The sequence below is a fragment of the Belonocnema kinseyi genome, chromosome 10 (assembly GCF_010883055.1).
Source record: "Belonocnema kinseyi isolate 2016_QV_RU_SX_M_011 chromosome 10, B_treatae_v1, whole genome shotgun sequence".
Taxonomy (NCBI): domain Eukaryota; kingdom Metazoa; phylum Arthropoda; class Insecta; order Hymenoptera; family Cynipidae; genus Belonocnema; species Belonocnema kinseyi.
In genome coordinates, this window is record NC_046666.1 from 72,526,547 (window position 1) to 72,550,273 (window position 23,727).

The 23,727-nt window shown below is 28.5% G+C and overlaps 2 protein-coding genes and 1 further gene across 4 annotated transcripts in view; 1 reads left to right on the forward strand and 2 right to left on the reverse strand.

Annotated features, from left to right (window-relative positions):
• Positions 1-10,300, reverse strand: part of LOC117181526 (microsomal triglyceride transfer protein large subunit) — a 32,433-nt gene extending 22,133 nt beyond the window's left edge. The window contains exons 1-3 of one of the 3 annotated variants that reach the window (XM_033374304.1): positions 10,175-10,300; positions 4,102-4,294; positions 1,053-1,076 (exon numbers count right to left, since the gene is read on the reverse strand). In XM_033374304.1, the coding sequence (XP_033230195.1) occupies positions 1,053-1,076; positions 4,102-4,294; positions 10,175-10,204 (247 nt within the window). In that variant the 5' untranslated portion in view covers positions 10,205-10,300. The other 2 variants (XM_033374305.1, XM_033374306.1) reach the window with 2 other exon arrangements.
• A 2,454-nt stretch (positions 10,301-12,754) lies between these two features.
• The window catches only part of LOC117182051 (chromosome transmission fidelity protein 18 homolog), a 33,933-nt gene continuing 22,960 nt past the window's right edge, over positions 12,755-23,727 (forward strand). Inside the window, exons 1-8 of the mRNA XM_033375074.1 lie at positions 12,755-12,957; positions 13,949-14,449; positions 14,712-14,847; positions 17,492-17,687; positions 17,821-18,248; positions 20,813-21,055; positions 21,185-21,525; positions 23,315-23,559. Of these exons, the coding sequence (XP_033230965.1) occupies positions 12,867-12,957; positions 13,949-14,449; positions 14,712-14,847; positions 17,492-17,687; positions 17,821-18,248; positions 20,813-21,055; positions 21,185-21,525; positions 23,315-23,559 (2,181 nt within the window). The 5' untranslated portion in view covers positions 12,755-12,866. The remainder of the gene's footprint in view (positions 12,958-13,948; positions 14,450-14,711; positions 14,848-17,491; positions 17,688-17,820; positions 18,249-20,812; positions 21,056-21,184; positions 21,526-23,314; positions 23,560-23,727) is intronic.
• Positions 20,086-20,192, reverse strand: LOC117182413.

Consider the following 23,727-nt stretch of genomic DNA (forward strand, 5'->3'; position numbering starts at 1 on the left):
CATTAACAAATATTAATTAATTAATTTATTTATTTATTAATTAATTAATTAAATATAAAAATGCGACTCAAGAGATAAATGCATATCTTCAAGACATATAAACTTGTCTTCAAGACATAGAAACTTGTCTCCAAGACATTAGTTGAAGTCTGGCTCCGTCTCAAAACTGAGACATGCTCAAGTCGAACTTTTCGATCCCATCATGTCTTAATTGGGGGCAATTCAAGTCGTACTCAAGTCCAAGAATTTTCACTCGGGAAACTAAATATTGTCTAGATATTTCCTGATTATACAAATTTGTCATCCCATGAGGAATGAAGGAAGGAAGACATATATATGAAGAGCTAGAGGGTTAATCCTGACTGGCAAAGTGGTACCTTTCCTTTTCGAAGGATACAAATAACTTTAGGAATATTAATTTGCCACCACAACGCATTTTCGTCGAGTAATAAGGATATAATATAACTCGTCAGTGGTGAGATGGGTGGAGATTCGACTTTTCTAATCTCTAATAGATACACGATAATTCGAGGGTATTTGAGATTCTATAATCTTGTAGTCATACTTTCTTCAAAAAAGTACGTTCAAGATCTTTCAATGGTGTTTTTATCTACTTAAGTTCATTACTATTAGATTATTAATTAAATTTAAAACAAGTGAATTAAGATAATTCGATGAGCGCAGATGCACATGTCAAAATTTGTATGTATGAATAATTAAAATTGAATTTTAACAGTCTTTTAATAATACATATACGTATAAATACGATTTTCAGAAATAAAATTTGAATGAAAAATATAGGAATAGTATTTATTTTATTTTTAATCCAGATTAAATAGATTAAATGCTGTTTTCTCCTAAAATTAAGATTTTTTAATTTAAAAAATTCATTTAGTTGTTTAAATAACTGAATATACTTACTTTCAGAATTTACATAGATTAGTAATCTTATATACTCTCTTAAATCCAAAAAAATCTATGAATGTCTGATGATGATTGAAATTGATTCAAAAATCCAATAGATGATGATTATCAACCTCAACGATAATTACCTGGAGCCATCTGGCAGTAGGAACCTACAAAAAAATACTAGTTAGTTATCAGGCAAAAAGAAGAACAAATTGCAATTAAACTAGAATCATATGGATAAACTAATTTTGATCAGCAAATACTATTCATAACTTCTGTTTTAAAAATTAACGAATAATTCATATGCATAAATGAATAAATTTCAGGAAATAAAGAAGAGTTTATACAAAAATGATATGACATTCGACTAACCGTTATTAACTGAAAACATTTATTTTACTTTAATTTCTGTTTTTATATTTTTAATATTATAGTTTTTTATATGTTCCCGGTCTGAAGATATTTTTCAAACCTACATTGATTTTCATATAGGCCAGAAATAAGTTTCTATTCGAGGCATACATTACTTGCCCCTAATCAGTAGCGTTACATTTAAAGTAATATGCTTGACATATTTGCGTAATCGTATGTGGAAATTCATTTCTTAGAGTAAATGTGTTATTTTAAGCAGAAATTTTTTACAGTTTTCGACGGTAATTTTGATACTCCTGCCAGCCTTCTTCATACATGGCTATTATTTCCCATGTAAAAATGTAATCTTACAGAAACTAGACCCTCCCCTTCCTAAGACCATAACATATTTTATGAACAGCCCTTTACTGCTTTAATTACCTTTGAAAAAAATTAGAAGACAATCCAAAATTAGAGGTAAAGACCGAAGTTTAGTTATGTTACATTATGTTATAATTTTCTCTTTAGGGCATAGTGAAAATCTAAATACTATTTAACTATCATTAAAAAGGCTGAAGTGAAAATAAATAAATAAACAAATAAATAAATAGATCAGGACACATTGACTATCCCTTTCAACTTCAAACTTTAAGTTATAGATTAATGAAGATATCATTAACACCCCATTAGAATCGAGAAGACCCCTTCGAATCTCCAATCTCAAGTGATAAAGCATTCTTCATAATGATATATCGCAATAAAGCATACTCATTTTTACGAACTAATATGTTCTAATTCTGCAATCTACATTATACATGGGGACCGAAGAAAATTTAGCTATGAGTCATTTTTTTACAACTGTAAATCTACTTAGGAATGCTTACATACAAACGAAAATACTTAAACACAATATGACTAATTATTGACGTCTATAAACTTAAAATTTCAACATGATGAAGACGTCATCATCAACATCATGATGTTCTCAGCAAATAACTTTAATCGCCCAATTCTAATTAAAAATACTTCAGTAATATTTTTGGAATATCATGAAGTAGCACTTTTTCGAAAAATTAAAACCAATCAACACAACTGATTCTGCACAATAAATTCTGCACAATTGAGATTCATTAAGATGTCATCGAAAATAATCTTTAAATTTTAGATTTTCCAAATTACTGTTAACACTATAATGTCCTCGCAGACCTTAAAGACTCATAAGAGAATTACGAATCAAGAAACTTAACTCATAAATCACTTTTCAGCAGTAATGAAATAAAACAAAATTCAACAGAATTCGACAGACTGATGATCTCCGTAAACCTGATAATTGAAATTCTATTCAGATTATATTTAGGATATCACTGTTGGTAAATGATCTAATTTCAATCATTCATCATTGATAATTTTCAAATTCATAATTCATTCAGTTAAAATTTCTTCAACTTACTAAAACAGCTTTTAAATTAGCAGTCTACATTTTGCAGTCGTGAACCTTTGAATCTTCAATCACAATTTATAAACCACTCTTTATCAATGATGAAATCAAAGAAATTTAACAGATCACGACAAACCGATGATCTCCTCAAACCTGAAAATTCAGATTCTTAGACAACATCAACACCCTCAACCAATTACCGAATGACATTTTAGTTTAGAAGATAACTTTGAATCAAAAACAGAAAAACTTATATTTAGAAAATCACTTTCGAAGAATGATCTAATTTAAATTAAGAATACTACAATAATAATTACTACAGTCCATCAAAACACCTTTTAAATAAACAATCTATATTTTGCAGTCGAAAACCTTCGAATCTCCAATCACTATTCATAAATAATAATTCTTCTTCAATTATGAACTAAAACAATTTTAACAGAACACGAACGACTGATTCATTTCACGAAACCTGAAAATTCACATTCTTAGACAGAATCAAAACCCTCAATAAATGATGGAACAGTTTAGAAGATAACTTCGAATCAATGTGTAGAACCCCTACAAATAAAACCAAAAATCCAACGACGAAATTTGTGCACCAATCATAAAATGTTTCTATTGCAATTTAAAGAAAGATCCTATTTGAACAAAATATTCCTAAAAAAGAAAAAATTGTTGGACAAAAATAAAAAAGAGGAAAGAAAAATGATTCTCTGGTATCAAAGGCAGAGTATCGTTGTTTCGTTGCTGTTCCCACCTGCTCAAATTTTTTTTAACAATGTTTTTTTTATTGTAATTTGATAATAATATTCCAAAAATAATAATAATAGTCCAAAATTCTTTTTCTTTTTTAGACATTTTTTTTAAAGAGGATCTTTTTTCATATTACAACAGAAACATTTTATGGTGGTTGTTCAAATTTGGTCGTTAGATTCTTGGTTTTTTTTTTTTTTAGGAATTCTATACATTAACTTGATTATTGCGCTTTGAATAAGATTCTAAATTTAATTTTAATCTAATTTAAATTTCTTAAATTTTAACTTCGAATCACCAAAAGTAAAATTTTACCAATCACAATGTACAAATAACTCTTCATCAATCATTTGATCCCAATGAAGAATATCAACACTACTAACACCAAATTTGCAATCCACATTCTGAATTCTGGAAATATCCAACTGGAACAAGTGAACTCAACTAGAAAAGACGAAATAATAAACTAGCGAGTTTATCACCCAGCGTCTACCGTAAGGTAAAAGAGCAACACTCACTATTAAGATAAATGAGATTGATAATTGGTGAAGAGGAGTGGAGGAAAGGGTATAATAGATGAATGGTGGTGGGGTTTCATCAAAACCGGGTGGTTAAGTAGTTATGACCGGTACATATCGGTAACTTACCGAAGAGTGCCAGAAGACAGAGGACGTAGACGGTGACTGCGAGTGATTTCCTGGCCGGGTAGGCCATCTTTCCTCGACGACGTCCCTTCCTCACGAGCAACGACCTCACTCTCGTTTCCGATCGTGGACTGTTTGTCGTCAGTGTCCGTTCCACGATGCGTTCCGTGTCTCTAGGTTCTCTGCTCAACTCCTTCTACGAGTAAACACGAATAATTAGACAAGCCTGGAGCGCGTTATCGTGCTCCGCGGCCTGCTCTCTCAGATTGCCAATGGTGGGGGGGGGGGGTTTAAAAATAAAAGACCGCTAATGTAAAAGGATGGATATCGTGACAAACTCATACCGACATTCCTAACCATGGTAATACCGATCAGAAAGAAGATCATAAAATCTACCTAGATGAGTCTGATTACTGATCAAGAGCTCTTGGTGGAACCACCGTAGAGCGCATCGAATTTCTCATCATGTTATGCAAAATGTCTTTCTTTTTTGAAAAAAAAACTCAGGGACCGCAGCGCAAAAAGAGCTCGAAAAAGGTGAAATAGGGGAATTTTTCACGAAAATGGAAATAATAAGGAAGACATTTATTTTTACATTTAGAAAAGAAGGAATAATCTTTCCATAAGAAATTGTATAGTTTTAAGGCTGCGTCTAGTCGTCCCGAAAAATTGGTGGAGCTAGAAGAAGGAATTGACTATTCGTCCCGAAATTTTGGGATGACTAGCCTTAAACTCAAATTGGAATAGGTTCAAATTTGAACGCCTAAATATGGTCAACGCACTAGCGCACGCGCACGAACACCAAGTTCACGTCGATAGGATTTTTATTATATAATACTGAAAACAAACGAAATATTTAAAAGTGCATAATAAGACATTTTTAAAACGAAATCTCTTACAATAATACTTCATTTCCCCCCAAAATTCTGTAGGCATTCTTTAAAATGCCTTTAAATCATAAAAGTTCATTAAAATAATTAGAAATAATTTGAAATTCCTTGAATATCAATTAAACTAAAATGATTATTTAAATTTCTCGTCCCTGGATTTTTATTGTTTAATATTATAAACATGAAATATCTAAATATACATAAAAACAAATTTTTTAATAATAAAAGTTCTAAATTTTTTTTGAAACCACATATCTCTCGACATTCTTTGCAATATTTTCAAATAATATAAATCATCTACGAATATAAATTAAATTGAAATTATTGATTAAATTGCTTTAAATGAAACGTATGCATAAAATGCACGTGCGCAAAGAACACATTCAGGTTCCTGAACTTTTATTTTCTAACATTAAAAACATAAACTATTTTAAAAAAACCATAATATCACATTTCTAAGTGTTAAGAATTTTAAAAATGTATATTTATTAGCTTTAGTTAGGAAGATATGTTTGAAAAAACCTCTTAGCCAATATTCTTACGCATCTATGGAGATCTTAACTGTTTTCATAAGAATAATTTGTCAAATAGTGGTAAATTTTAAAAGGTAATATTTTGTCAATCTTTAATTAAACATTCTTTATATTTGAAAAATTCATATGTACAAATTATAATTCAGAAATTGCAGACTTTCAAGCGTCCAGAACTTGTATAATATTACAAAATGAAAATTGTTTAATTTCATACACTAGTAATTTGAAATTGTCTAAGCACTAAACACAGTATCTATTTGAAAAATTTTAAATGTACCAAGTTTCTTCATTTAAGAAAAAGTAAGAGAAAGAGGTTTGCTTACATTTTGAAAAATCTTTACGTTAATTAAATATTATATCGAATGTATATATAAAGAAAAATATTTAACATTTATTGAAAACTGGGCTTAAATTTTCCGAACTGTTAAAAGCTGGTTTCTGCTGGTTTTTGAAAATTGTTTCAATTCTTGAACATTTTAAATTTGTGCTTAATCGAAAAATTTCTTTCAGATCAATAATTTTGTAAATCTTGTAATTTTCCTTTGAATTTTGATGTAATCGAATAATGATTTTTCTAATATGTCTAACATAATGACAATATAGTTACTAAAATTTTAAATAAATATTCTTCAATGTCGACTAACAGACCATCGTACTTTATTATAGTAATTTAAAGAAACATTTAATCTATTTAAATTCAATAAAAATATTTTAGCTTCAAAGTTTTATTTGAATCATTAATAGTTCAGTGTGAAATCATTTAATATGTAAAAATTTAAACTAAATATAATAGATAATTCTGTAGATTAAAAAAAAGCTTTCATTACTCGCAATAACATATTCTAGTTGTCAATAGAATAATTTTGTATATGTAAGGCGAACAATTGTATTTTCAAATATAATATATTTAAAAAGAAAAGAGAAAAGGGGAAATTTTTTCCAGAATAGAAGGATATGCTCTTGGATTTATTTAACTTGGGACAAATGGACAATTTTATTCTAAATTATTTTCTGCTTTATAAGTGCATGCGAAGATTACGAATTTTGCATTAATTCTATATTATAAATAGATGAAAATGTGAGAACTAATTAAATCTCAGATAAGCTGATTAATTACAATCTCATAAAAAACATTTACGACGCAGAACATTCCGCCAAGTCAAATTTATCAGTACAAGCAACATTATAATTGATAAAATATGATAAAATATTTTTCAATTGAATACATTGAGAAAATTACAGAAATGTTGAATCTGTATTAGAAGAAAAAAATGAAAACTTGGCGAGATTTCTTCCCTTTTTTTCAATAATAATAATCTAGCCAAGTTTGCATATTTTTTCATTTTACAATTATTCTCAAAATTTCTCTATTTTTTCTATCTATTCAGATTTGAAATATAGATATCTTTTAAAATTACTTGACAAACTTTAATATTTCACAAACTATGTTGAATGTAATGATAATTTTTTCTTGGCAAAAACTTTTAACTGAAATCAGAAATATTGTCAAAGTCGGTTTAATTGTGTAAGCTCCAGGTCTTCGGAATTACTGAAAAATCGCTTTTTTCATTTAAAAGTGCAAAATAAAAATCGAATTTGTGGTAATGAAAGTAAAATAGCTCTAGAAGTAATTAATGAATCAAAATTTTATGAAAAACGACATGGGAACTTGATGGTCAATTCATTCTGAAATTTGTAGACGTATCGGTTTAATATTATAGACTGCAGGTCGACTGAACTACTAAAAATATTGGAAATGTTTTCTGAATCTAGTGTGTCCAGTTTCTGCAAAATGGACAATGTGTATACTCAAAAGCTATTTTTAGCGATTTTTAAAATTAACTAACGCGAATCTTGATCAGTGAGAATTTTCACTGATGAAAAGTGAAATCTGTCTGACTCAAACTGTTTTTATCTTTAATCATTTATCGTAATTCAAATTATACTTAATTTTAAGAATAAAGAACAGTTTCCTCTCTAAATTTGAATCAGTGAGGTTGAATTCACTGTTCATCTGCGTGCAAATATTTACTTATTAGGTCAAGTGACCCATTTCTGGCGATTCGAATTAGTGAGTATGCGTTGTTTAATTGCCTTTATAGGATACCTTTTCAAATTTAAATACCAGAATTTTAACAATTATAACACCGCCATTTACATTGATCTGTCACTTCCTTGCCTAGGGTAAAAAACTCGATTTTCGACCCGCTCCACAGGCATCGAAAGAAGAATGTTGGATTACGCTATGATAAAAATATTTTTTCAACAATATACTGATATACTGAAGAATTTCTTTAACTAAATTGTCCATAACAATTAACTTGTACATTAAATTAATTTTTTTTTTCAAATATATGTGCATTAATTTCAATAAATACAGAGTTGATTTATGCAGTTTTCTTGTAGATAAGAAAACATATTCTTAACATTTATAATTATGTCACAATATTTCTTTATATTAATTTCTGAAGAATAAAATTCAAAATCCGTCAATAAATAGAGTCTGCAGAGGATTATGATTAGTAAATTCTTGGTTTTGACGACTGTGCGGCGACCAACAAAAATTATTTCATTAATTCAGAGCTTCAAAACTAAAAAAAATTATTTAACATCAAAATCTTATAAAAATCTTTAATAATGAATGCAATGAGAATCTATAAACACTTTTATTCTAGGGATGCATTCACTGATATATTCCTGACAGAAAAAAAAAACAAAGAGTAAAGCAGCGTTTTAGTTAAAAATTCTGGGGGATATCTGAGAATGCAAACAAATTAAGATCGGTAAAGGTAAAATGAAAAATTAGTGATCTTGCCTTCATTTTTGCTACCAATCAAAATTGGTCAAAAATTCTGGTTTGTTTTTTAACACTGAGAAAAATGTGCATTTCGCACAACCAAACATTTAGTTGGTATACAAACAAAAAAATGCTTTATTTTTGTTATCCACATTTTTTGTTGAATCAACCAAATTTTATACAATAATTAAGGTAAATGTCACAGTAATCGTAACAGTCTGAATAATCGTGAAAATTTGAATATATTTTTAAGAAAATATGTTAAAAGTAGAATTTGATGAAAAAAACTATTTATTTTTAGCAAATATATATTTTTTCATATATCTATAGCTACTATTTAAATCATTTCGTAGTTCCAACCAAAGATTTCTTCGAAAAATTTCTTTATCTTTTAGTCATGTTTCGCTACAAATTCATAGAATGAAAGTTTTAAAAAATTGAGAAACTATTATTGACAACTGTTCAATATAATATTTACTTGAAACAATCAATTAAAAAAAAGTCTTATTTGATAAGTTATTTTTTTATGGACAAAAATTAGAAGGCAGACAAGAATTGGAAAATACCAGGACACGGAAGTTTATATTACTTCATAGAATACCATTTGCCCTTACGAATTTCCGCAATAGATCTAAAATTTTCTCTTAACACTCCATGATGTTGAAGAAAAAAAGAATATTTTTTTCAATTACTGAAAACATATCAGATTTCGCAAAACTGGTCGCAACTGGTTTTGATATTATAATCAGAATGCTTTTCATCAGGCTGCAAACAAATCTAACACGATGATGTTGAGCTGAAGAAATGAAAATAAATTCTCCGTCTAAATCTTTCAACCGGTTTCTCTCTTTTTCACTCTCTTCTTCTCTTTCTTCTAATGAATATTGTGATTTAGAGAATGCTGATTTGTATCAATTTACTTCCTATCCTCTAAATAAAATAAACGCATATTTTAAAATATAACATCTCAGTAAGAGTGTTTTTTTACTCTCATTTTTTTCTCAAAAACCAAAAAATAATTTTAATTTCAATTTTAATAAAATTAACTATTTATTATTACTTAGAAGATCGAACAGATTTAATCGACTCAAATTTAGTTAAGATGAATACCCCGCGAGATACCCGTCAACAATTTAAAAAATAATTAATTGAAACGCTCAGCATCCAAGAGGTATGCAATCGGATGAAGTTAAGATTTTTTTCTCAGCTGATATGAATGTAAAAAATCGTAAACACCATCAACTCTGTAACTACACTTACTGCGTTGCACTTTCCTTTAAACACTATCATCCAAGTTCACACTATCAGATTATATTTGCCAATAATGAATTTTAACTTATTTCACGAAAACTGTAATTAAACGTATTGCAAATTTGGATTTTTATCCCTCAAGTTTAAAGTGTGAATTGTGATCACCATTTGAATACTAGATGACGATTGTGCTACTTGATGAATTCGACTGAACATAGAACTATAAACTCTTATCGTTTTACGTGGCCTTTGACCTAATATGCCTTATCCACTAGCTCGCTAGATCTCTATTTCATTATTATATTTTTAACCAAAAATGAGATTTTTTATTTCTAGTCCAGTTTAGACCAATTTTTAAAAAGCAAATACGAAAATTACTTTTGAAAATTTATTGAATTTCAAGTTTATGAATAATGAACAATTTTTTAATACGTTTTTTGGTTTAAATGTTACTGTACTTTAAAAATTAATTAAATATTCTTAATATATTTTGTATTTTGCAGAGCAACACGGTGAAGATGTTACTTAATAAATAAATAATATTCGTATTAATGATTAATTTTTTAATCCGTTACGCTGATTAAATATTTTATTTACATACTTACAATATCGTAACTGGTCTTGTGGCACAGCATTGAATCAAGTTTAGTTCGAGTATAATTCTTTCCTTCAGGGCGGACGTAAATAATTACGTGAATCACTGTATAATATATGTAGTAGTCATCCACTGTGACTTCTTCAAATATCACAATACTACATATAAAACAAATTTTCGGGACCAGCAGTGTTTCACTTTTTCTGCAAACAAATATTTTGAAATTTGCTCCCATCCGTTTCTGACCGTCGCAATTGCTGCTTAACTTCCTGGTCGAACGAGACGCCTCAAACTAAGACTAATTGCCATTTAAGACTAATTGGTAAAAATCCCCCTCCCCCCTCCTCATGTAATCTCATTCCAGGTTCGTCAATCATTTTGCAAGCTTGAGTAAGGCCGGCCGTACTAATATCCTCAGAAATTAATTGTAAGTTCAGTTTTGTATTTTCCAACTTAAGGCTTCAAAATTTTAACAATTATTAAATGTTTGAAACTGGCAAGATAAGCAATAGAAAAGAATGAGAATTATAGAGATGTTCTATTTTGAAATTCTACGAATAAGAAAAGGGATCATTCACAAAATATTTTATGCGTTTATGGGGAGGGGGGGGGGGGTCTACCGAAGTATCATTCTCCATGCTAAAACCCATGGAAAAAGTGTCACGCGGGGGAAAGAAGTCGTTGAATTATCTTTCGGTGCTTTTTATAAAAATTCAGTTACAATACTTTTGGTGATAAATTTGATAAATGTGTAATAAAACTAATTATTCATAAGTATGTATAATACTTGTTAATATTAATACAAAATTGTCAAATACTTGCAAACACTGAATTTATAGTAATAGATTATTATTATAGGCATTTTTAGGAGAGCAAAATAATATTCTATAAAATTGAAATCAACATTTGATGGTAAAACAAAAGCTTATTACGAGCTGAAGCGTTTATGAATTGAAACCAAAAAATTATAATGAAAAAATTATACAGTTCCGAGAAATAGAATATGGAAATTTACATTCTCAACGTGACAGGGACCTAAAATTGGAACAAGCTCGGTTGCGATTCACGATAAAAAGTGCAACTTTCACTGATAAACAAAAAATAAAAACTTACTCCCGACATATCGAGTTGTCAAAATGGGATAAAATAAGTTTAATTAGAAAAAGTTAATCAATTCCGAGTAAATCATTCAAGAATGTAGAGGTTCAAATTTCATGGGCTTTCAAAATCGGGGAAATAAAGCTTTAGTAAAGCGGTTTCGCAATGTAAAACATTATTTTTTGCTTAAAGATCAATAAAAGGAAAGAGGTATATATTTCTTTATAAATAAGCGGTAATAATTTTAAGAAATATCGTTTCTGATCGCAAGGCAAACAGTAAAGTGGCAAAATCCTTAGGAACGTGGCTTTTTGTAAAAAATTAAGATTTAAAATTTTAGGTTGGAATTCGAATAGTATTTTGTGATTGAAAAAAGTGACCAATAGTTTTATTTAAGGGCTTTTTCTTTGAAAAAAGAGAATTATTTTACTATTTCAATGTGTATAAAGAAATAGAAGAAGAAGATGGGAGAACAGTAAAGAGAGTCAGTTATTTGGTTTTGAATTACAATTTTTTATTATATATGCTTTATTAAAGATTAAGTTTGGAACAAATCCTATTAACACAGAATTTATTTAATTTTTTAAGGATTTTGTATACAAAGAGCCCATTATCGGAAAAAATATTGTTTGTCGAGTTTTGTATTGCAATCCGTCATCTCTTGAAATTATTATCGTTAATTGAAAAAAATGTAAGTCCTTTCACCAAATAATCTTCTATTTCAGTGCGATACCGCCACACTAAATTTTGATGGTGATTTTTCAATCGCCATCAAACCGCGATTTGTAAAACCCATGAAATTTTATCCTTAATATTCTTGGACGGTTGACTCCAAATTGGCTAACTTTTTAAGATAACAACTTTCGAAATCTTATTCAGAAACTCATATCTTGGTATTAAGTATTTATTTCTGATTTAAACTGAAGATTACATTCTTTATCGCAATTCGCAGTCGAGCTTCTTTCAATTTGCGGTCAGCGTCACATTGAGATTAACAGAGTTCACATATATTTCCTCAAAACTGAATAACTTTTTCGAATTAAGGTTTTTTTTGCTTTCATTTACCAACACTTACGCTCAGGATTGGACTCTTGTTTAATCTTAAAATGACAATTTATATTTTACAGAAAGTTTTTCGCTATCTTGCCACCCCCACATAACTTGATTTTGTCGAGTGCTGAGGGGAATACAATAGTATCAAATCCATGGGAATAAATTTTATTTTATTAATATATTCGTAAAAAGTAATTTATCACGTATAAGTATATTTGGGAATTATTTTTTATTAAACAAAAATTTAATGAAATAATAAAATCGGTATACAAGTTATTTCTTACGAAATATTAAAAATAAACTTTAGTCTTATGCATTTGGTTCCATTGTTTTCCCCTCAGCACTGGCCGAAGTGAAGTTAGATGACGGAGTGAAAATATCTATTTGAAATTCCCGCCTTTCAAATATTCGAAGCGCGCGAAAGCTTATCAAGATGGCAGCCAGACAGAAAAACATTGTACATCTGTCAAATTCGATTTGGAGAGTTGTAATATTTTTGATATTTTTTTTATTATTATGTAAAGATTTAGAGTTTATCAGTATTTGTTAAGATGGATGATGAATTTCCGGATGCAGATGATGAGTTTGAATTGGCTCATGCAGACGATTTCGAGCTACTAAATGAATTGGAAGGATTCACAGGTGAGATCAACATAACCTATTTATTTTATTTTTGATACATTTTGCAAACACAAAGAAACATAAGCTTTATTTTGGTATTTTTGGTAAAAAAAATTTTATGGTGTTCTTAGTTTTGATCAGCAATATCATATAATTATAATTATACTTTAGTTCGACATGTTTAAATTATTTTCTGAGCAAAATTTAAAATCATTCGAATTTTCATTTATTTTCCTTTCTTGCGTTGTTATTTTTGTTTTTAAAAGATTAAAAAAAAAAAAGGAAAAAATTGAAGAATGCTTGTAGTGAAAAATAAGAAAAATAGTTCCAAACTCGGCTTTATTTTGAATAGATTTAAAACAAAGCATAATGTACTGTAACACACTCGATTAAAAAAAAAATCATTTTTATGCTTGCGAAACATAAGCCCTTCTACGTTTTAGTTTTTAAAAATGTTAGTCCTGTATTTTCATTTTTTTTAAATTTCTGTTTCTTTGTTGGTACACGTACAGTTTTTTCTAGTAAACAGTAATAAAAAATTAAAAAATTAATAAATAAACAACAAAAAATTTGCCTAATTTAGAATTTCTTGAATTTGTGCAGAAACATGTTTTTTTGCATGAGTTAAATGCACACTATTTTATAAAAATTGAATATGTTGATTCTGAATTTTTTCAACTTGAACCAAAGAAACTTGTAGTTATTTGGCTTTCGTGATATTTTATGTTCATAGCGTTTAAAACGTTCTAATATAAGTTTTATATAAATCATTTGTTATTTTTAGACAAAAATAAAAATGAACACTTTTCAGCTTTTAAATGCATTGGACTACGGGTTAAACATTTTTCTTTAATTTATAAAAAATTGTAAATTGATTTCAAAACAAAATGTTAAAAAGTAGTGAAGTTATACCACAGCAAATAATGTGTTTGCCACTTTAGTACGCAAGGTTCTAAAATTTCACTGCTATCGACAATTTTTGAATTAATTACAAAATCTTTTTTCTTTTCAGATCCTGCGCCAAAGAAGGTGGCGATTAAACTTCCAGAGAAGCAGAAACCAAAAGAACTGCCTCCACATACGAGCACTCAAAAATCGATTGAGGTTCCTCAAGCTCAAACAGTAAGAAACACAGGGACACAAAAAGTGAATGGCAATTCTGAAAAAATTTCTGAAGTTGATGATGATTTTTCACTTCTTGAATTTACTCCAACCCCTATAACCACTCCAACTGTTCGAGAATTGGAATCGTCTCGGCAAAATGGTTTGAATTCGAGTATTTCTCAATCTAGTCGCCACGACGAAAGTAGCAGAATCGATGGAACTCAAATGCGAACTGTTGACGAACTGCTGGCAGATATTTCCAATAATCTTGGAGATTCTGAATCTAGTCGCCATGACGAAAGTAGCAGAAATGACAGAACTCAGAAGCGCACTGTTGAAGATTTGCTGGCAGATGTATCCAATAATCTTGGAGGGTCATATGTTGACAATTCTGAACTTTTTGAGCCAGGTTGACTATTTTATTTACTTGCTTGATAATTCTTTTTTCGAGATTCAAAATAGAATAGAATAAAATATGTCAATTGATAAATGTACGAGTATTGCATTAATATTTCTAAAAATTCCAAGCAGGTGAACTAAAACGGTGAAAAATAATTTCATTAAATATTTTCTAGTAAAATACTTTTACATTTATTATTATTTTCTAACAAAAAATGCTATTATAAATATACCTTATTCACAGTAATAATAATAATATTGTTATTATCTAGATTTTATGGAACAAACGAGAAAAAGGCCTCGTTGGAATCAATATGAGGAGATGATCGAACTCATAAGAAGAGAAAGGAAAATGTACAATGCTAAGGAATCATCGGGACTTTCTTATCAACATCAACCTATCGAGCGGTAGTTTGGAATTTTTATACTTTTTAAAATATATTCACTCTTGGGATTTTAACATTATTTCTAGTCTAAATCTAGGCTAGAATGTCTATTTCTGCAAAAATTTCGAATATAGATATGATTTCCCTAAAGCCACTGAATTGTATTAAAAAATTAAAAAATTCTTTAATTATCAATTTTAACTAATAAAAATAAAAAGTTTGAAACTTTGACTCTAAAAATTTACGCATGTCATGTTAAAAGTGTTATTGCAAGGTTTCAAAATGATTTTAATGACTTCAAATATTTCATAAAGATTTAAAAAACTGAACAAAGATTTAAAAAATTTCATACAGATTCCAAAAGATTTCCAAGATTACATATGTTACACAAAGGTTTCAAATATTTGAAAGATTTCAAACGGATTTAAAAAATTCAAAATATTTCGAAGAGTACAAAATGTATAGAAAGATTTCAGTGAATTCGCAAAGAACTCAACGTTTTGCACCAACATTTTAAACATTTAAAGTATTTCACAAAGATTTCAAATATTTCCAAAGTTTTCACAGACGTTTTAAGGAATTAAAAAATTTCGGAAAGATATCAAAAGATTTCCCAAACATTTAAAAGGTTCAAAACGATTACAAAGATTATATAAATTTTAGAAAGATTTCAAATATTTAAAAGATTTCATAAACATTTCAAAGATTTCAAAAGATTTCGAAGATTGCAAACATTTCAGAAAGATTTTCAAACTTTTTCAGTGAATTCACAAAGATTTCAAATTTCTCACAGACATTTTAAGGATTGAAATTATTTTTAAAAGATTTCAAATATTTACAAAGTTTTTACAAAGATGTGAAAAGCTCCACCAATGTTAAAAATTTCAGTGAATTCAAAAATATTTCAATGTTTTCCCAACAATTTTAAAGATTTATATAATTTAACAAAGATTTCAAATATTTCAGAAATTTTCACAAAGATTTCAAATATTTCAAAAGATTTCAGAAACATTTAAAAGATTTCAAAGATTTGAAAATATTTTAAAGATTCATTTCACAAAGATTTCAAAATATTGCGAAGATTACAAAAATTGCAGAAAGATTTCAGTGAATTCACAGATTTCAAAGTTTTCACAAAAATTTCAAATTTTTAAAAATTGGTTAGAAAGATGCCAAAAGGTTTCACAAACATTTTAAAGATTCCAAACGAGTTGAAAGATTTCAAATATTTAAAGGATTTTATAAACATTTAAAAGATATAAAAATATTTCGAAGATTACAAAAACTTCAGAAAGATTTCAAAACGTTTAGTGAATTCATAAATATTTCAAAGTTTTCACAAATATTTTAAACATTCAAATTATTTCACAAGGATTTAAAATATTTACTAAGTTTTCACAAACATTTTAAAGATCTCAAAATATTTAAAAGATTACATACATTTTAGAAAGGTTTCAATGACTGCAGAAAGATTTCAAAACATTTAGAAGATCACAAAAACATTTCAGAAAGATTTCAAAAGTTTCAGCGAATTCAAAAATATTTCAAAGTTTTTACAAACATTTAAATAACTTCAGGAAGATTTTAAAGATTTCAGAAGTTTTCACAAACATTTTAAAGATTTTACAAATATTTCAAGTATTTCAAAAGCTTTCACAAACATTTTAAAGATTCAAATTATTTCACAAAGACTTAAAATATTTACTAAGTTTTCACAAACATTTTTAAGATTTCACAAACATTAAAAAGATCTCAAATAATTTTAAAGATTATATAAATTTTAGGAAGATTTAAATGATTGCAGAAACATTTCAAAACATTTAGAAGATTACAAAAACATTTCAGAAAGATTTCAAAAGTTTCAGTGAATTCAAAAATATTACAAAGTTTTCACAAAAATTTAAATAACTTCACAAAGATGTCAAACGTTTCAAAGTTTTCACAAGCATTAAAATAACTTCACAATGATTTCAGATATTTCCACAGTTTTCACAAACATTTGAAAGATTTCACAAAAGTTTAAAGATTTCAAATATTTGAAAATATTTTAAAGATACATTTTACAAAGATTTCAAAATATTTCTAAGATTACAAAAGTTTCAGAAAGATTTCAGTGAATTCACAGATTTCAAAGTTTTCACAAAAATTTCACAAAGATTTCTAATATTTCAAATGATTTCACAAATATTTACAAGATTTCAAATATTTAAAGGATTTGAAAATATTTCGAAGAGTAGACAAATTTCAGAAATATTTCAAAGTTTTCAATGAATTCATAAAAATTTCAAAGTTTTCACAATCATTACAGATATTATAAAGGTTTGGAAGATTCCAAATATTTCAAAGGATTTCAATTACTTCACGAAGGCTTTTATATCAGATTTCAAGAATGACCAACCCCTCGGTTAAAATGTAGCAATTTTCAATTGTAAGTGCTTCAAATAAAAACCTTTTTAATGAAAGCTGCTTATATTGGACGAGAATAAAATTGAGACATTCAGAATTCTACGGTTTTTAGATTCCTCGTCTAAATTGCAAACTTTTTTTTCGCCAAAAATAAATAAATTTGTGGCTAATATACGAATTCCCGAAGCGAATAATATTAACAATCTTTACACTTTTTTATAGTCGTAAAAAATTAATGAATTATATTTGTATTCTTTCAGAATACAATTCAGGACGGATTCAGTGACAACGAGAGTCCCAAGCTGGAATTTCGTAGCAGTTACTCGAACGGAAGATGGCCAGCGCTTGTACGTAAGAGTAACAGAAACTAAAAAAAAAATTATCGCTAAAACTCGACCAGCAGCTGGTCTGCTTTCTGTTTCTTATAGTCAGTTGAAAGCCGAAGCAGAGGAAATCGTAAGTATTTTATTATGAATAAAAAAAAACTTCATAGGAAAATAATATCGAAGTTGAAAGATAATTTTTCTACTAAAACATAAGGTACATTTCTTCTAGTAAACTGAATTAAGGTTTCATTTTCCCAAAACAGATAGTAAAGAACGTTCAACGAGCGAGTCTTGCACAGCCAACACGAACTGATAATAAGAACATCGATGATCAATTGTGGGTCGACAAATACCGACCGAAAAAATATATGGAACTTCTTTCGGACGAAACTATCAACAGAAGATTCCTTCACTGGCTAAAACTTTGGGATAAGGTTGTTTTTCACCGAGAACCAATGCGGCATAAACGCCGAAAACTACCAGAAAATAACAAGAAATTTTGGATAAAAAATTTCAAGCAGGAGGATGTTGAAGAGGTGGATAGCAAGGGTTATCCTGTTTACAGAATAGCTTTGCTCAGCGGTCCTCCTGGTCTTGGAAAAACTACTCTCGCTCATGTAGCTGCGAGGCATGCTGGATACAATGTTGTTGAAATCAACGCGAGTGATGATAGAGAACCGAGTGCTTTTAGGTAAGAAAATACAAAATAAGTCAAAGTAATGGGGTCACTCAAAAATGTATTATTCAATCTTGAAATTTAGTCATTTTTAAACGAAATGTCTAGCAATCTAGAAAACGCGAAAATGTCCTTGAACTTCTCATGTGCACCTTGCATTTTTATTATTTTTGTTCGCTGCTTATAAAATTTGTTATTTAAATGCGAAGAGCAATGTAAATTTTTTATTCTATTATAAAAGAAACATCTTGATTAGAAAAAATATTGATGTTGGAAAGTTTAAGAACAAATTAAGCTATAATTGATCTTTTATTCATTAAATAATATATAAAGAGATTTCAAGGCACTGTTTGTACGACTCTACTGATTATTAGCTAAAAAAACGTGATACCATAGACAAGTATCCCCCTACGCATTAACCCCCACCCCAATATGGAGGGGGGGGGATTTTGTACGTACGCCGAGTCCACCTGCGAACTCCTACAAAAATATCATTTTGCCGTAATAACCCCATCATTTTTTGCGTCGAAAAGCTTAGTTTTAGCAAGTCATCAAAATCGCTCAAAAAACGTAAAATTGACCAAATTTGAACGCTTGAAACATCATTAAAAAATTTGTTGTTGAAATAAAAAATAACAGCTTTTTTCTTTGGTTCAAGCTGAAGAAATTTCAGGTTCGACATATTTAACTTTTTTCAAAATGTGTGCACAGGACTCGATCAAAAAAACATGTTTTTTGGTTATTTAAAAAAACTCTAAATTGAACAAAAAATTTGTTTTAATTTATAATTTTTTATTATTATTCAGTAGCAAAAACTGTACATAGAAAAAATTAGCCATAATTCTCGAAGCAATAGGGAAATATTTTGGAATTTTCAAATAAAAAAGGGAACAGAAGATATTAGCCGATTAAAAATTTTCATTTCTTTTTTCGGATGTCAGCCCGCAACGTTGTTTTTCTCAGCTCAAACGACTCGACTAATTTGATCATTTTCACTCCGCCCTAATGTTGAAATATTGTATTGTGAACTAAAATCTGTTAGCGACTTGAAAATTTTATTTCAAGATTCGACATTATCAGTTGGGGTTAAGTGACAAGTTAAAAAATATATTTGATTTCTAAAATAATTATTTCTATTACTCAAGTATTTTCTAAAATAAAACAATAAGTATAATGATTTATGGTTACTTTTAAAATCTACTTTTATGAGTAATTTAATTTAAACTTTTATTGGACATGCTAAACTTTAAAAACAGTTAATTTAATTCAGTCCATATTGTGCCATGTCCAAAATAGCTTATTGATTTCCGCTAAATGAAATTATTAATTGCATCAAATTTTATGCAATGCGTTGTTTGTTGCAAAATATTGATAAGTTATACCGTTATAATACTATGAACCTCATTTTCTCATGTTTTTAGTACAAATTTATTAGAGTCGAGTTTCCAATTCAAAACAAGTTTCCTCCAGTATAAAGTAAAGTTGTATTTAAATTTATGATTTAAATTATAATTCCAAATTTTTACGTAATTTATAACACTGATCAAAACTAATTTATGAATTACAGAAATGTTTGCCGATTAAAAAAATAATAATTCTCGGGAATTGTACACTTTCTTATTAATTTGGATAAAAAAATAAAAAGTTCAAGTGAGCAGTTTTAAATAAAATAGTAAGCAATGCCAAAACAAAAATGATCTTAAATTATCAAGTGAGAACACTTTTAAATTAAATAGTAAGCAATGCTAGAACAAAAATTATTTTAAATTATCATGAATTACCATAAAAAGTAAAAATAAATAGTCAGGTTACTCAAGAAATTGATTTAAAAACTTTAAATTGAAATAAGCAAAAAAATGTGGAACGCTTCACGATTTTGCGTGTCATCCTTGCGCAGGGGCCATGCTAATCTTCTCTGTATCGTTCCAATTTTAGTATATGTACCGCCGAAGCGAGTACGAAAGGCTGGGTCAACGAGTTTGTTATATACTAACTTACATTTTTATCACCACTTGTGAGAAACTCCTGCTATGCTATTTCAATGTGGAGAGTCGTTCGTGCGCCATCTATCGTGAAAAATGATCGACGGTCGGCAAAACAGATGCAATTTAGTGGCAAATTTAAATTTTATTTTAGTATGCTTCAGAAACTAATATTAATTTTTGAATGAAAACATTACATAATGAATGTTAAATAATATTTAAATACGACATTGTTTTTTTATTTAAGTCAGTGTCTTATACTTTAAACTATATACGTATAAAATTAAGTAATTAAAACAGAAGGTTTTATTTTTAAAAATGTAATCTAATTATGACTCGAATTTTGATTATTTTAAAGTTTCTTTTTGCTAAAAATACCGGTTCTTTTAACCGAGGGGATTTTTTTAAAATGTTTTTTTTACGGGAAAGTGCATGCAGTTTTTAAACATGGTCACTAAACTTCCGAATGCTCATAAAATAGTGAATAATTGTTTTCTATATAAATTTAAGTACATCGTCAGTATTGTTTCTAAATTTTCAGATACTTGTAAAACGGTGAAAAGAGGCTTTTTTCATCTAACTTTTCTTTTGTTTCAGAGAAGCTCTTCTTTCTTCAACGCAAATGCAAGCGCTCATAGGAGCCGACCCTCGACCAAATTGTCTCGTATTAGACGAAATCGACGGAGCACCAAGTGCATCGATTGACCTTCTTATAAAATTCGTCCAAGGAAAGTTGGTGCAAAAGGGAAAGAAAAATAAGCAAAAGATGGAGAAAATGAAGGAAGGTTGTCAGCGACCTGTGATTTGCATTTGCAATGATTTGTACGCTCCTGCATTAAGGTACTAAATGATCAAAGGATTTAAAAGTATTTAGCAATACGAATATCTGATACACTGGTATGCCTATAATATTTATTAATTTATTAATCGCATTAATTTATATTTTAATCAAGTTTTTCTATTTCCCAGGCAACTAAAAGCGATGGCTCTAGTAATTCCAGTCCCAGAAGTGAGACCTGAAATGTTAGCTGATAGATTGATGGAAATTGCCCGGAAAGAAGGTTTGCAAGTGGAAATTAGAGATCTGATGCATTTATCTGAAAGATCTGGTTGCGATGTGAGAACTTGTCTCGGAGCCTTGCAATACATGAGAGGCGCTAATATGAAGGAAAATTTAAGCCTGGGACTCAAGGATACTCGAAAGGGACTTTTTGATTCCTGGAAGACGTTGTTGCAAGTTCCGATGACCCAGAAGGGAATTTTACCTCCACATGAAAGGATAACACTTATTTTGAAAACCGTACAAAGAGGTAGATATTTTAATTCATCAATTTTTATATTAAGAATATTAAAATTTTCTGTCTTTCGAGATAAACGGGCTAGAATTCATTCCAAAGATAAAAAATAGTATCAATAATGGCTCGAATTTGGAAAAATAGAAGCAAGATAGTGGCATATATAAAATTGTTTAAATAATAAACCTATATGTTTATAAATCATGGAGGCATTGAATCGACCGGAATTCTTTTAACGGAGTTGTATAAGAGACGTCACATGCAATTTTGAGAAATTGATCTCTTTAGGAATAGAGTATAAGTTTCAGATAATGAACTCCAATTAGTAATATTTATTTTTTTAAAGAAGAAAATGAGATCAAATGATATACGTAAAAAATTACATAATATCATAAACAATATCTAGTAAACTTGGATTTTCTTGCTTCTAGTATAAAATCCTACGGATTTACAGATTATGCGTGCACTAACGAAATTAATTGTAAAATCCATTGCATTTTTTCAAGTTATAAGACATACAATAATTCAATAAAATAGTATTTTAAAGAAATTACATATTCTATTGATAACTTTCCATTCTATGAAGGTATTTGGAGTTTAAGATTTTATCATTAAATTTTAAACCTAACTTATAGACATGCTATTTTGATATTTTATTATCAGATAAATGCAACTTTGAATAAGATCTTTTATTTCGATTTGTTACATCGGTGTTCACACAGATCTTTGATTTCTGAATTATAGCTCTTTTCTAGGTTTTTTTAAAAGTAATTAAAAAAATCAAAACATTATGCTGACAGTTCCATTTCAGAAAAATTAAGACTTTTATTAGAAGAGAAAAATATCATTGACGAAGATTAATCGCATCAAATGAAACTAATAAAACTGTGGCTAAAAATATTTCTTGCTCTTGAAATATTTCGTTCTCGGTTCCCATATCACTGTACACTACCTTTAAAAATTTTAAGTCCACCTCTTTTTTGATGATTAAGTTCTATTAATTTTAAATTTGTCAAAGCTAAAAAATTTGCTCTTTGAAGGATTAAATGCTATAAAACTTCTGTAGAAAATGAGCCCAGGATGAAACCTATTTGTCTATTTTTCAAGTAGATATTGCAAGAATAGTGTATATTTCAATGTTTTCTTAAATTTTCAATAACTTCCTTAATATTCAATATTTTTATAAATCATGAAAATTACATAATCAAATTGCAAGGACTTGAAGCTGTTACGAAAAAATTGCAATATTCTTTGTAGTAACAAAAATATTTTTGTAGAATATATGAAACATATAATCCTGAAGTTTCTATGGGATTTTCTCAAAATATATATTTATTTAATTTTTATTCTGATTTGCATACAAATAAGATGTTTTCAAAATTGTTCAACTTTTCTGTTATAACTTCAATTCCTTGCAATTCGATAAGCCAATTTTCAAAATTTATAATTATAAGATTTTATGATACTGTGGAAAAGTAGCTTCTAAATGAGCCCAAGAACATTAAAAAATATTTATTATTAAATAAGTTATTGAAAATTTAAGATAAAATTGAAATATATACTGTTATTGCAATATTTACTTGATAAATAGACAAATAGGCTTCATCCTGAGCTCATTTTCTACAGAATTTGAAGAGCATTTAATCCTTTAAAGAGACAAAATTTCAGCTTTGACATATTCAAATTAAGAGAATTTAATTAATCATAAAAAAGGTGGACTTAAACTTTTGAACAGTAGTGTATATATTTCTTGAATGCGAATAGTCGTATTAACGGAAGTTTAATTTTAATTTTTGATTTGAAGGTGAAAGTGACCGTTTAGCTCAGGGAGTTTTCCACAATTACCCGATGATTTGCAAAGAAAAAATGGAACCCATAGCAATATCTTTAGAGTGGTTTCAATTCTTCGATGAAATTACAAGGATGGTTTCTGCTCGTCAAGTTTGGACGATCATGCCGTACACGAATTATGCTTTTGTCGTTTGGAATTTGAATGTAGCGAGTGCCTCGCAAAATCTTAAATTGTCATATCCTATGGCTTTTTTCGAGGTGAGTTTGATTTTTACTTTACATTTTTATTTTATAATATAATTTATAATTCTTAAAACTGAATCCATTTGCGTTTCATGCTTATGTAAAATTTGAGTTCCATTTTTAAACACTTCTATCTTGATGAAAAACAATCTAAAGACTAAATTTGCCTGGATGTTTGTACTT